The 12,604-nt window shown below is 46.2% G+C and overlaps 1 protein-coding gene across 13 annotated transcripts in view; it reads right to left on the bottom strand.

The window, feature by feature from the left end:
• Window positions 1-12,604, bottom strand: part of RYR3 (ryanodine receptor 3) — a 548,224-nt gene that overhangs the window by 170,770 nt on the left and 364,850 nt on the right. For all 13 annotated transcript variants that reach the window (XM_043919301.1, XM_043919310.1, XM_043919307.1 and 10 more), the window contains exons 33-36: window positions 10,860-10,946; window positions 10,207-10,433; window positions 6,407-7,202; window positions 3,824-4,024 (exon numbers count right to left, since the gene is read on the bottom strand). In XM_043919301.1, coding sequence (XP_043775236.1) covers window positions 3,824-4,024; window positions 6,407-7,202; window positions 10,207-10,433; window positions 10,860-10,946 — 1,311 coding nt within the window. The remainder of the gene's footprint in view (window positions 1-3,823; window positions 4,025-6,406; window positions 7,203-10,206; window positions 10,434-10,859; window positions 10,947-12,604) is intronic.

Raw genomic sequence — 12,604 nt, 5'->3', positions numbered from 1 at the left:
ATATTTTAAATACCTAAAATAAAATGTAAGGGATTACAAAGAGAAACAGTTATAATGAAATCTAATTATCAAGATCATAAAAAACATATTTGTGATATAGTAACATTTATACTTATTTATTAATTCATTAGACAAAAAGATCTAGGGGCAGCCCTCATACGCACTGTGATCTTGAACCAGTGATGAATGTAAATGATATTACCAAGTATTAGAACCACTGTGATACCAATATGAAAAAATATACAACCTCTGTGGGTGACAAAGTCAAGTATTTGCTTTGCTGTCTACATCAATAATTGAAAGAAGTGCTATTAGAAATTAATGAAAATTTGGTAAAAATAAAGCTAACACTCATATTCCTAGATGTCTAAATTCTTCCACAGACCCATGACTCTGGTTAGTAAATATCTGGAGGCACTGCAGTAATAACTAGAGGTAGGACTTCCCTGGTGGTCCAGAGGTTAAGAATCCACCTACCAATAAAGAGGACACAGGTTCAATTCCTGGTTGGGAAGATTCCACACTCTGTGGAACATCTAAGCCCGTGAGATGCAACTACTGAACCTGCATCTACTGATGCCCTTGTGCTAAGAGTCTGTGTTCCACACAAGAGAAGCAATTGTAATGAGAAGTGTGTGAACCCCAACTAGAGAGTAGCCCCCGCTCACCACAACTAGAGAGAAAGCCCATGCACAGCAACAAAGAACCACTGCACCCATAAATAAGTAAACAAAAATAACCAGAGGTAATCTTATCCATTTTACTATATCATATAGGGTAACCCAAACACCAGGCAAAGGGGTATTTTCTCCCTTTGTTTGGGATTTCTAGGTGAAAACATTTATAATATCTTTTATTAAACTATGAACCTTATTTAATATTGTTAGGAAGATCCTTATTCAAAGCTTCTACTGCAAATAATTTTTTGAAAGTAGAGGTACTGTTTGTAAAATATGCATAAAACAGGTTAGAAACATCATTTTTGTAGTTGTTTCATGATGGTAAAATTGGTTGAATTATGGTAACTGTATCAGCAACATATATCAATGAGCTGTTCATTAAAATAAGATCTCAGGATCTGGTTCCAAGAATCAGAAAGTTAATTTCTTTACTGAAAGATTCTCCTTTTAGTGGAACACTTAGGAAGCAAGTGGGAGCCCTCAGGGCATAACTAAAAATGGGAGTGAGCTGAATTTTCTTTTGCAGGTCATACCCTCTAATGAAGTCCTTTTCAAAGTGAAAGGCTTGCTGACTATGCTTGGATAATTTGCCAACAATCACTGGACTAATCCTAGCTTTACCTACCTTTGTACTTAGTTACGCCCCCAAGTATGTTTCTATTTCATCTTTTTAAACAGTGAATGGATATAGGGCTGAAAATCTCTGTTTTATTCTCAAAAGTTACAGAAGAGTGAGGTAATCATATCACTATTTTAAAATTCTAATTCCTATATATCCTATTTTCCAAGTGATCTTGCATTCCTATGACCTAAAATTGATTGAAATCCTCCAAATCCTTTATTAAATTCTTAATCATTTAGAAAGTTCTATGGTAGATTATTCTAGAAATGAATACTCTGGGAGGGGTGGCAAAGGAGACCACTGAGTTTGGTAAGAGTGTCCCTTCTTTTATTTCATTTCTGGACACCTCAGCATCACCTGAAAACTTGCTAAACATGCAAATTCTCAGGACTTACCCAAGACCTACTGAATTACAAACTCTAGAGGTGGGACCAGCAATCTGTGTTTTATTAAGTCTTCCAGGGCTTCTGATGTCTGTTCAAGAATCACTGGTATAACACATAAGGAAAGAAGTTCTTGAGAGACAGACTTCTGAGAGGGGTCTGAAATGATTGTTCAGGGGACTGCCTACAAGGTTAGAGGAGGAAGTGATGGTGGGCCCTGATGATGGCAGAAGAGAAGGTAAGGAGGCAGAATGCAGCCAGAGTGAAAGGGTTCTTCCAGGAGCCAGGATCATGAGCTGTGTTGATAAAGGTAATGTCAGATGGACAATGCAGTCCTGGTTGAGCTGAGGAGATGCCAGAAAACATATGTAAACTCTAGTCACTGGCTCACTGACAGAAGGTCATAGAACATGGTTTAGTCACTAAGTCGTGTCTGATTCTTTGCAACCCCATGGACTGTAGCCCGCCAGGCTCCTCTATCCATGGGATTTTCCAGGCAAGAATACTGGAGTGGGTTGTCATTTCCTTCTCCAGGGGATCTTCCCCACCCAGGGATTGAACCTGGGTCTATAGCACTGCAGGCAGATTCTTTACCAACTGAGCTAACACGGCATGAGGCAAATGCAAATACCTCTGACACTAAAACTGATGACAGCTCTTCCTACTTATAGAATGTTTACTACGTGGCTGGTTTCCTGCCAAGCGATCTAAGTGAATTATCTCATGGGATTTTCACAAACATTATCTGCATTTTGCAGCCTGAAGACATTGAGACAGAGAGAAGTAATATGCGCAAGACTATACCATGAGTGATGGCAGAGCTGGAATGGCAGCCAGGCTCTGAAGCCAACACCGGTGTTTTAATCACCACATCATCTGCCATCCCATTTTTCACAAATGTGAGTCAGCATCTGCCCAGCCGGAACACGGAATGTTCACACCTGTTGCCAGTCTAAAAGCAGCCTGACAACATTTGTAAAGCCTTCAAGAATAATTCACTGCACTTCGCTCACTACACACTCACTCCGTTTTCCTTAGCACAGCACAAAGTATCTGCTCCCATCCATCCACAGGGCCTCTCATTTTGCCTCTAGCAAAGAGTTGTGAAGCTCCATCTGCTCTTTATCAAGGCCAGTATCATTCAAAGGAATCTTAAAAAGCCCAGAGAGGCGGTTCCTTTTTAAGCCAGTATAAATATCTGTAGCCTATAAAACAGGTTTTAGGAAAGTAATTGGACCAAGTTGTGGTGGAGTCGTTAATATAAAGTGGTGGTAATTATACTGACAACAATTTATGGATAGGCTGCTTATCAAATATGTATAAGATCCAAAGATTTGGTTTCAGAGACAGAAAATGAATTTCTTCCCTGAAAGATCTATCTTCTCTCTTGAACGCTGAGGGAGCCTTGCCTACAGGAGGGAACGGCCTATAGGATACATGTGAGCAGCTGAGCAGCAGGGACGACTGGAAACTATTATTTTACAAGATGTCCCTCTGTTATCTGCACATTTCTCAGGATTTTCATTCTTTTCCAAGCAGCCTTTCCATCTGAGTGAGGCTGAGGCGGGGACCACAGAGAATGGAGACAGAACATCACAGAAGGGACTCCCTCATCCAACATCTGCTCTCCAGGCTTCCTGGAACTGGAGTTGGGGGGGACTCCAGGGGGGTCTCGGTAACTGGGTGAGAGGTTTGGGCCCTCGGATGAAAAAGACTGTGCGCCCGCCCTCACGAGTCAGGAAATGCTGACCATATTCTGCTGCTCTCTGATGGAGAGGAGTGGCTTTTGGATGGACTGGACAAAAATTCTTCTAAAGGGTGAAACAGGATGCTGGTCTAGTGATATAATGTGATCTGGCCTTTGCCTTACTGACAGACACCCTGGCATGTGGGATGGCAGGATGGGAGAAAGCCTGGCCCCCTCCCCATGTGGTTTCAGAAGGTTATCTTCCCACCCAAGACGGCTGGAGATGCTTATCAGCTCCTCAGCCCAGGACTAGCCTGTCTGCTGGTGCTGGCTGAGGTCTTTCCATCTCCCTTAGATCTCATGGCTGCCCACCCCCTTTCACATAAAGGCTGTGTGTACCCTGCTTCAGAGGGTGCAGTTCTTCCCTAGGAACAGACCGGAAGGTTCTCACCTGTTCCTGTGGGGGCGAGCGGAACTCCCTGGTCTTCCGGGCGGTCAGGGCCGCAGACATGTTCAGGGCCTGCATGAGCTCGTTGTAGCGGAACTTCTGATTTTCCTGGAGCTTAGAGACATAGATGTCGCCGAAGGCCACAATGGCCTCCACCCGGTGCTGCAGCTCACAGTCACAGAGGTAGCTGAGCAGCTCACACATCTGTAAAAGTGTACACACGTGAGAACAGAACAACATTTCATGTCCACTGGGGATTCAGTTATCATTCCCAATCTACAGATGGTAACACTGAGGCTTAGACAATTTAAGCAACTTGCCCAGTGTTACACAGGAACCTCAGAGCTATTACTGGAATCCAAGTTGGCTATTACCAGACGACTCTGGATTAGTGTTTGAACCTGGAGCCTAGTTCTTCACTGCTGAGACCACAACCACAATAGGAAAAGGAGCTCATTAGACATAGAGCACGTCTGCCTGTGGAGACAGAGAACAGCATGTAGGAGAGTGCTCTCCCACAGCTCTCAGCTCAGTACAGAGACCACCTCCAAACAGTACATCTGAGGACTGAGTCTCTTTCCTGACGTCTTCTGGCTCTGGATGATGGGAAAGTGAGTCTTTGGTTTCTCTCTGAATCTTTCATTGCTTTTGCTTATCAGCACTGTTTGATCAATTTATCGGGATTGTTATAGCTAATCTTATGATACTAGAATTTATACTAATAAGAAAAACAACAGCGGTAGCTTACTGAGCACCAGCTATCTGCCAGACACTGTGCCAGGCGCTTGCCATACTTTATGTGTATTTTCCTGAGTTTTACTAAAGCAGAAGTTCTATTCACCCATCTCCACTTAACACCACACATAGGACTAAGGAGCACCCTCAGTGTATCTGGGCACAGACAAGGCCCCTGGGGTGGGGTGCCATCACCCAGGACAGCCTCTGCTCCCACCAGGTAAACTGGGACTCATCTCTTACACCCGTTCTCCTTGTGACTGTAACTACCATTTAAAGTCATGTGGGTCAATAAAATAGGAAAACTAAGTTGAGTGACTAGGGAACATCTGAGAAAGGCAAGTTTAAAAAAAATGCTAAAATTAAGTGTTAGACAAGTATAAAAAATTAGGAAAATCATAAAAATCCAGAAGTATTTTGCACTCAGCTTGCTTTCGATTACCTCCAGACCTCACTGTACCTTAAAGACCCCAGACTGGCAATCATAGACGGTGCATGACAGGTAATATCCATGGAGGAGAGGATTCTATGTGCCAGTCAGGAACTCACATTAAAGAAAAGGTCTTGGCCCTCCATCTGAATAGCACATTTATATGGTTTAATAAAATATTTAAGGTACATATGTGAAATTTGTTATGGTTCTGCTCTATATTTAATGCTTTGATGAAATAACCACCATCACACTGGATTAGAGAACTTAACTGCAGATTACTTTTTAATATTTTATGCTAAATATATTTAAAATTATATTTTATAAAAACATTTTAATATTGTTTTATTATATCACCATCCACATTTTACAAATCATAAAGCTAAGACTGATGGGCTACTAACTTGGCAAATTTATTTAGCTAGTAAGTGGCCGAGGAGCAGGAATTAAAATCCAGGAATGCCTGGACCAGGCTCACTCCACTAAGAGAAACTCCTCTCCTCCATTTTTCTTTTTCTTTTTTTTTTACTTTTTAAAAATGTTATTGAAGTACAATTGATTTACAGGACTATGTCAATTTCTCCTCTATTTCTTTTCATTTCTCTTTTCTCAGTGCTGAAAAGACAAAATCACCATCATCCTCAGTACATCACTGACGTTGGCTCATGTCTAGTAAGACTATGTTTTAAGAAATACTGAGGTTCCTCAGGTGATGCCAAGGGGGAAACTCTAAGTGAGCAGAACTCTTAGCTCAGATGGCTTTTTCTTTGAATGCCAGTATAACAGGCCCACATCAGCCTGGTGATCAGGGTATGGCAATGCATGAGAGTAGGTGATGAGGGCAGTCATCCTATAAGCCAGCTCCTTCGGTCAATTCCACAGCCAAAGGCTCCTCCCTGTCTCTAGATGATCTCACCAATAAACCCTTTAGTCCCAAGGAGTCGGAGATAAGATCAGGGAAAATCTATCACTGGTACCAGAAAAACAATTCTAAAACATGTGCCTTATTGATGAGGGCTGGTATTCTCATTTTGGTTTAGGGAGACTTGGTAGCTCAGACATTAAAGAATCTGCCTGCAATGCAGAAGACATGGGTTTGATCCCTGGGTCAGAAAGAACCCCTGGAGAAGGGAATGGGAACCCACTCCACTATTCTTGCCTGGGAAATCCCATGGAGAAAGGAGCCTGGTGGGCTACAGTCCATAGGGTCGCAAAGAGTTGGACACGACTGAGCAGCTAACACTTTCACTTTCAGAGTACCTTCCAGCTTAGAAAAAAGCAGGACCAGGGGGTGCCCTCCCTCAGCATCTCTGCCCACTCCACGTTCAGGCCCATGTCCACCGTGCACACCTCATCACCAGGCTGCCCTGTCTCCCTCCCTAGTTCTTTCCAAGGGCAGGATGCTGGGTGCCCCGGGTTACCTGCAGCTTGACGGACTCCGGTAATCGGGTTTGCAACAAGCCTTTGATGGGAGCTTCCCTGCTGGCCTTTTCCCCAGCCTCCACAGCCTTCTCCTCCACCTGCGTCACCCCCTCCTTCTCTGCTCCCTCCTCCGTCTCCCCACTGTGCTCCCCAAACACAGAGGGATCGATGAGGAGGAGGATCTGCCGAACGTCATCGTCATCAAACACCCCCATGACCAGCAGGGTTCCGATGAGCTTCAGCACAGGCACAAACTGGAACTCCACGGAACCCCCTACAGGGTCCCGGATATGAGCCCCGCTGCACTGCACTGCCTCCGTCAGCATGCCCAGCGCCTTCGTCTTGAGAAGCTCCAAGGGAATCTCGGGGCTCTGCTTCTGGTGCTCCTCGTTGGTGGTGATGAAGCAGGGGGTGGAGAACCTGAACCCTGGCTTGAGGCACGTTCTTGGGCCCACCCCAGGGAGCCCGTGCCTCTTGGACTCATCCGGGTACAGGCGGATTTTCCTGGTGGCACTGGTGATGGGGATGATGTACTCATTCTTCATCATCAGCTTCCTCTCCTTAGCGCTGGCCAGGTGGATGCTGATGAGCAGGTCATAGAAGCCTGAGCGCAGGAGGCCAGGGAGGTACTTGTTGTCAATGGCATAGAAGAGCTGGGACAGGTCCACGTGGCTGCACAGGGCGTAGGCCACCCGGCTGTTTCCCAGGGCACACAGGGCGCTGTAGAGTCTCAGCGTGTGGTAATGGAACCGCATGAGGTCCTCCTGCTCACAGAGCTCCAGGATATCCACACACCTGAGGAAGAGACAGGCAATCAGCTGCTCCAGGCGGAGGGAATGTGAACTTCCTCCACGTGAATCCGCGTGCCAGGATTCAGCAGAGCACTTACTCTGGGAATCCCTGGATTTCACGCAACCCAAGGAAGGCAGAGCAGATAGAGTCTTACAGGCTATTATTCCTCTCGCAGTTTCGGTCCATATCCCAGCTCCTGATAAACCACTATTTCTTACTCTAAGGGTCCCAAAAGTCTGAAAGACTTAAAGAAGACACTAGCTTACCAAACATGCAAGTCCTCATCATTAGGCAAACGTCCAAACCTCAATACGGAGAACTTTCAGGTCCATGCCAGGTGACTCTGTCTTCTTATTTGTAGGCTCAAGGACATCCTCTGCCCTTGAAGAAGATGTAGCTAAAGCGCTCCATCAATCTACCATCTGCCTCATCTACATAAACTCTAATTTACCATCAGCCATAGGGCTTTCCCTTTCTTGAAAATAAACATATGCCTGCACTCTTGTCCAGAGAGGAAACACTTTCCAACCTGAGGTGAGTTGGTGTTGTCAATTCACTTTCTCCATCCTGACTGTAGCGATCTTTAGCTGTGTACTGGTGTGGAGGCCCAGGGCATGGGCTCTGATCTCTGCTTTGATTTTTCCATTTTGTCTTGTTTCTCACTGAGAATCTGAGGACCTTTTGCAATTAGCTTACTTGGCAGGGCTCCTCCTTTCTGCTCCTTCCTTACACGTGCGTGTGCTGCTGCTGCTATCCATGACCCAGTGGAATACCTAAATGGGAGCTACATGGATGTCAATGTAGCTCTGCCCTCCATTTTTTTTTTCTGTCCAAGTGATCAAGGAATAACAACATTCACAAAAGTAAAACTTACTTAATTCTATGTCCATAAACTGAACTCACAGAGAAGGCAATGGCACCCCACTCCAGTACTCTTGCCTGGAAAATCCCATGGACGGAGGAGCCTTGTAGGCTGTGGTCCATGGGGTCGTTAGGAGTCGGACACGACTGAGTGACTTCACTTTCACTTTTCACTTTCCTGCATTGGAGAAGGAAATGGCAACCCACTCCAGTGTTCTTGCCTGGAGAATCCCAGGGACGGGGGAGCCTGGTGGGCTGCTGTCTATGGGGTCGCACAGAGTCAGACACGACTGAAGTGACTTAGCAGCAGCAGCAGCAGCACACTGAACTCACTCATCTCACACACTAGTAAAGTAATGCTCAAAATTCTCTAAGCCAGGCTTCAACAGTACGTTAGCCGTGAACTTCCAGATGTTCAAGCTGGTTTTAGAAAAGGCAGAGGAACCAGAGATCAAATTGCCAACATCTGTTGCTACAGAGTTCCAGAAAAACATCTATTTCTGCTTTATTGACTATGCCAAAGCCTTTGACTGTGTGGATCACAACAAACTGTGGAAAATTCTGAAAGAATACCAGAATACCAGACCACCTGACCTGCCTCTTGAGAAATCTATATGCATGTCAGGAAGCAACAGAGCTGGACATGGAACAACAGACTGGTTCCAAATAGGGAAAGGCTGTATATTATCACCCTGCTTATTTAACTTATATGCAGAGGACATCATGAGAAATGCTGGGCTAGATGAAGCACAGGCTGGAATCAAGATTGCCGGGAGAAATATCAATAACCTCAGATATGCAGATATCACCACCCTTATGGCAGAAAGTGAAGAGGAACTAAAAAGCCTCTTGATGAAAGTGAAAGAGGAAAGTGAAAAAGTTGGCTTAAAGCTCAACATTCAGAAAACTAAGATCATGGCATCCGGTCCCATCACTTCATGGCAAATAGATGGGCAAACAGTAGAAACAGTGTCAGACTTTATTGTTTTGGGTTCCAAAATCACTGCAGATGGCGATTGCAGTCATGAAATTAAAAGGTGCTTGCTCCTTGGAGGAAAAGCTATGACAAACCTAGACAGCATGTTAAAAAGCAGAGGCATTACTTTGACAACCTTTGTCCATCTAGTCAAAGCTATGGTTTTTCCAGTAGTCATGTATGGATATAAGAGTTGGGCTATAAAGAAAGTTGAACCCTGAAGAATTGAAGCTTTTGAACTGTGGTGTTGGAGAAGACTCTTGAGAGTTTCTTGGACTGCAAGGAGATCAAATCAGTCCATCCTAAAGGAGATCAGTCCTGAATATTCATTGGAAGGACTGATGCTGAAGCTGAAACTCCAATTCTTTGGCCACCTGATGCGAAGAGCTAACTCATTTGAAAAGACCCTGATGCTGGGAAAGATTGAAGGTGGGAGGAGAAGGGGACAACAGAGGATGAGATGGTTGGATGGCATCACGGACTCAATGGACATGAGTTTGAGTAAGCTCTGGGAGTTGGTGATGGATAGAGAGGCCTGGTGTGCTGCAGTCCATGGGGTCGCAGAGTCCGACACGACTGAGTGACTGAACTGAACTCAATTTTATCTATACAACTTCCTTTCTTCCCTCCCAGCAATCCACTGAGTGACCATTGATCTCACTGTATTGATGAGGAGACTGAAGCCTGGGGTCTATCAGCAGATCACTCAAGAGCCACAGACAGCAAGTGGCAGCACTGGAACTGAACCCAGGCCATAAAACAGAAGCATCTCTTAGTGAGGAGGGGGCCAGGAGCCTGCTTCTTGGTTCTCCGAGCAATCTAGGCTTGCCTCATTCTTCCCAGTGTTAGCCATCAAAGATTTCTGGACCATGCCTTTTAAAATTTAACGCATGGAAATCTCCCTGAGCGCAGAACTTGGAGCTACAGTGAGAACCCCATGGATGGCACATCATCGTGAATATCCTGCTCCTGTTTTTGAGTGAATAATTAAAGTGGGGGAGGGAAAGAAAAGAGAAACTCACGCTTCGGGGCAATCAGCAACCACCCTGGACCCTGGCCAATGAGGATGCTCCCCCTTCCCGCCCGGCTTGAGGGGTCCTGCCTCCCTGACTCCACCCCCGCCCCCCCAGCTCCTGGCTCCTCCCCTTCCTCCATGGGCCCCTCTACTACCTGTTTTCTTCCGGAATGTGAAGCGCCATCATCTGTAGGGGCTCCAGGCACTGCACCACCCAGCCATGGCGCTCGCTCACCCTCTCCGTCTCCACCTTCAGGAAGCTGCTGGGCATGCGGCTCCAGAGCACAGGCTGGATAGTTTGGACATCCAGCCGCGGCGGGCACTGCGGGACGGGGTTCTTCTCTTCGCTCTTAAATATGGCTGCCGACAGGGGCATGGCATTCTGGGGCAAGGCAGAAAGGTGTCAGACGCATGCAACACAGAGATGCTCAGTGACTGGACAAGCCACCCGGCCCACGATAAGCAACAGTGAGCCGTACATTAAAGTGAGCCGTACATTAAAGAGAGACAAATGCATCCAGGGACCAATGAGGGCTTTTCCATCGCTAATAAAGACCTGACATGATGGGTTATACAACCATCCATTAATCCTTTTGGCACCCAAAAGTGGGAGAAGGGGAAAGTGGGAACCTATGTTCCGCTGCATGAATTTCACATGGACGTGTAGAGGTTTTGCGGGGTGGGGGTGGGGGGCGCATTTGAGAAGCAGGAGGTCACAGATTTCCTGGTTTCCTCATGCCTGAGCTTCTCCCCTTAATGGCCTGTGCATCTTCTTATATATACCACTAGACAAGGGACAGATAAATACCTTCAGCTTCCCAAGTTCAAACTGAAACAGAGAGGTGCTTGTGGGCTGCAGGAAGACGGCTGGAAACACTTTGGTATTGGGCTCCACCTGGAAACCAAAACAAATCCAGAGGTTTGCCCAAAATTATAAAATCCTAGGTGGCTAAGTCATGAGTGTTTCAATCAACAGCCTCATTCTAACTTGAGGGGAAAGAGGACGGCTAGCTGGCTGCTCACTGGGCACTGTTCAGAAATTCCCAGAGATCCGATGGTAGCTACTGTCACTGTTCCTAACTTCAACACTCCTCTCTCCACTCAGGGTTGAGTGGTCTCCCATCCTTTCATTTTCCCTGTCAGGTAACTGAAGCCAGCAGCTTTCTCCAGCGCGCAGGAGGGCAGTCTCAGGCGGGAGCTACCATCTGGCCACCAGAGGCAGTGCGTGCTCTGGTCACAGAACAACGTAGGGCACTCGCTCTTCACAAGAAGAAGGGCTCCCTGGCCCTTGGGGAGCACCGTCATGCATTACTCCTGCCCACGGGAGGTGACGAGTGAGGGCAGTGAGTGACTTCAGTATTCTTTCGGAAGGTACACGGCACTGGTCAGGCAAGCCTGGGGGACTTATAGCAGAATGTCCCAGCCTCAGTCCTACTGATAGTTTGGGCTGGGTAAGTCTCTGTGTGAAGTCTGTCCTGTGCATTGCACGGTAGTTAGCAGCATCCCTGGCCTCTGTGTACTAACATATCAGTAGTACTCTCCACCCCATCATAGTCATGACAACTCAAAATGTCACCAGAGATGGCCAGATGTCCCTGAAGGGAGAAGTGTCCCCAGTCGAGAATCAACTTTGCAGGCAAGGACCACATGGTGCTTCCATGAAGAAGCTGCCCCCAGAGCCTGGCTCCTCCCTCAGAACCTCTCCTCCTCACTTGGTTCCTCTAGACTTCTCTCCACCCCTCCCTCACTCTATGATTTTACCTCTTACATTAAATAGTGTGAGATTCACCAACTGCCTTTTAGCTGCTGCTTAGATGAGGCATGTGAATTGATATGTTTATGACATCAGGGGCTTCATTTATCACTTATTTACTTCGATGTGGAGCTTTCAATCAGACTTGGAGGACCACAGAAGAAGGAATGCGACTTTAATCCCACTGACTAAAGCCCTTTACCTTTATGCAAATTCAGACATTAGGACATGCTTACAACTCTCCTGACCCATCAGATTAGGGGCTTCTGGGTGTTGTGGACATATGCTAAAAGTGTCCCCCAGTGAGTTACTCCCTTGTACAATCACCTCTTCTAGAATCTATGTCTTGTTTCCAGCAAACAGGATATGGCAAAAGCTAAAGGACTGCCATTCCCTTGATTGACTGTATCATACAGAAGATTCCATTTCAGCAGACTGGAGAGGAAGTTGCTCCAGATAGCCTCAGAGACGTAAATTGCCATGTTTTGAGAGGGCCATGTGGCAAGGAGTTCCACGGGGTTTCATGGGGCTGAAAGTGTTAAGCTCCTGGCTTCAGCAAGCAAGAAACGGAGCCCGAGTTTTACAAACACAAACAACTGAATTTCTGCCAACAACCACATGGACTTAGAAAAAGACTCCAAGCTCCAGAAAAGATTATCATATGTGAAACAGATTGCCAGTCCAGGTTCGATGCATGAGACTGGGTGCTCAGGGCTGGTGCACTGGGATGACCCTGAGGGATGGGATGGGGAGGGAAGTGGGAGGGAGGGTCTGGATGGGGAACACATGTACACCCATGG

Source organism: Cervus elaphus, chromosome 12, assembly GCF_910594005.1.
Source record: "Cervus elaphus chromosome 12, mCerEla1.1, whole genome shotgun sequence".
NCBI classification, from domain to species: Eukaryota; Metazoa; Chordata; class Mammalia; order Artiodactyla; family Cervidae; genus Cervus; species Cervus elaphus.
The sequence above is the reverse complement of the archived record's forward strand: the minus strand, read 5'-3'. Positions and strand labels throughout refer to the sequence as shown.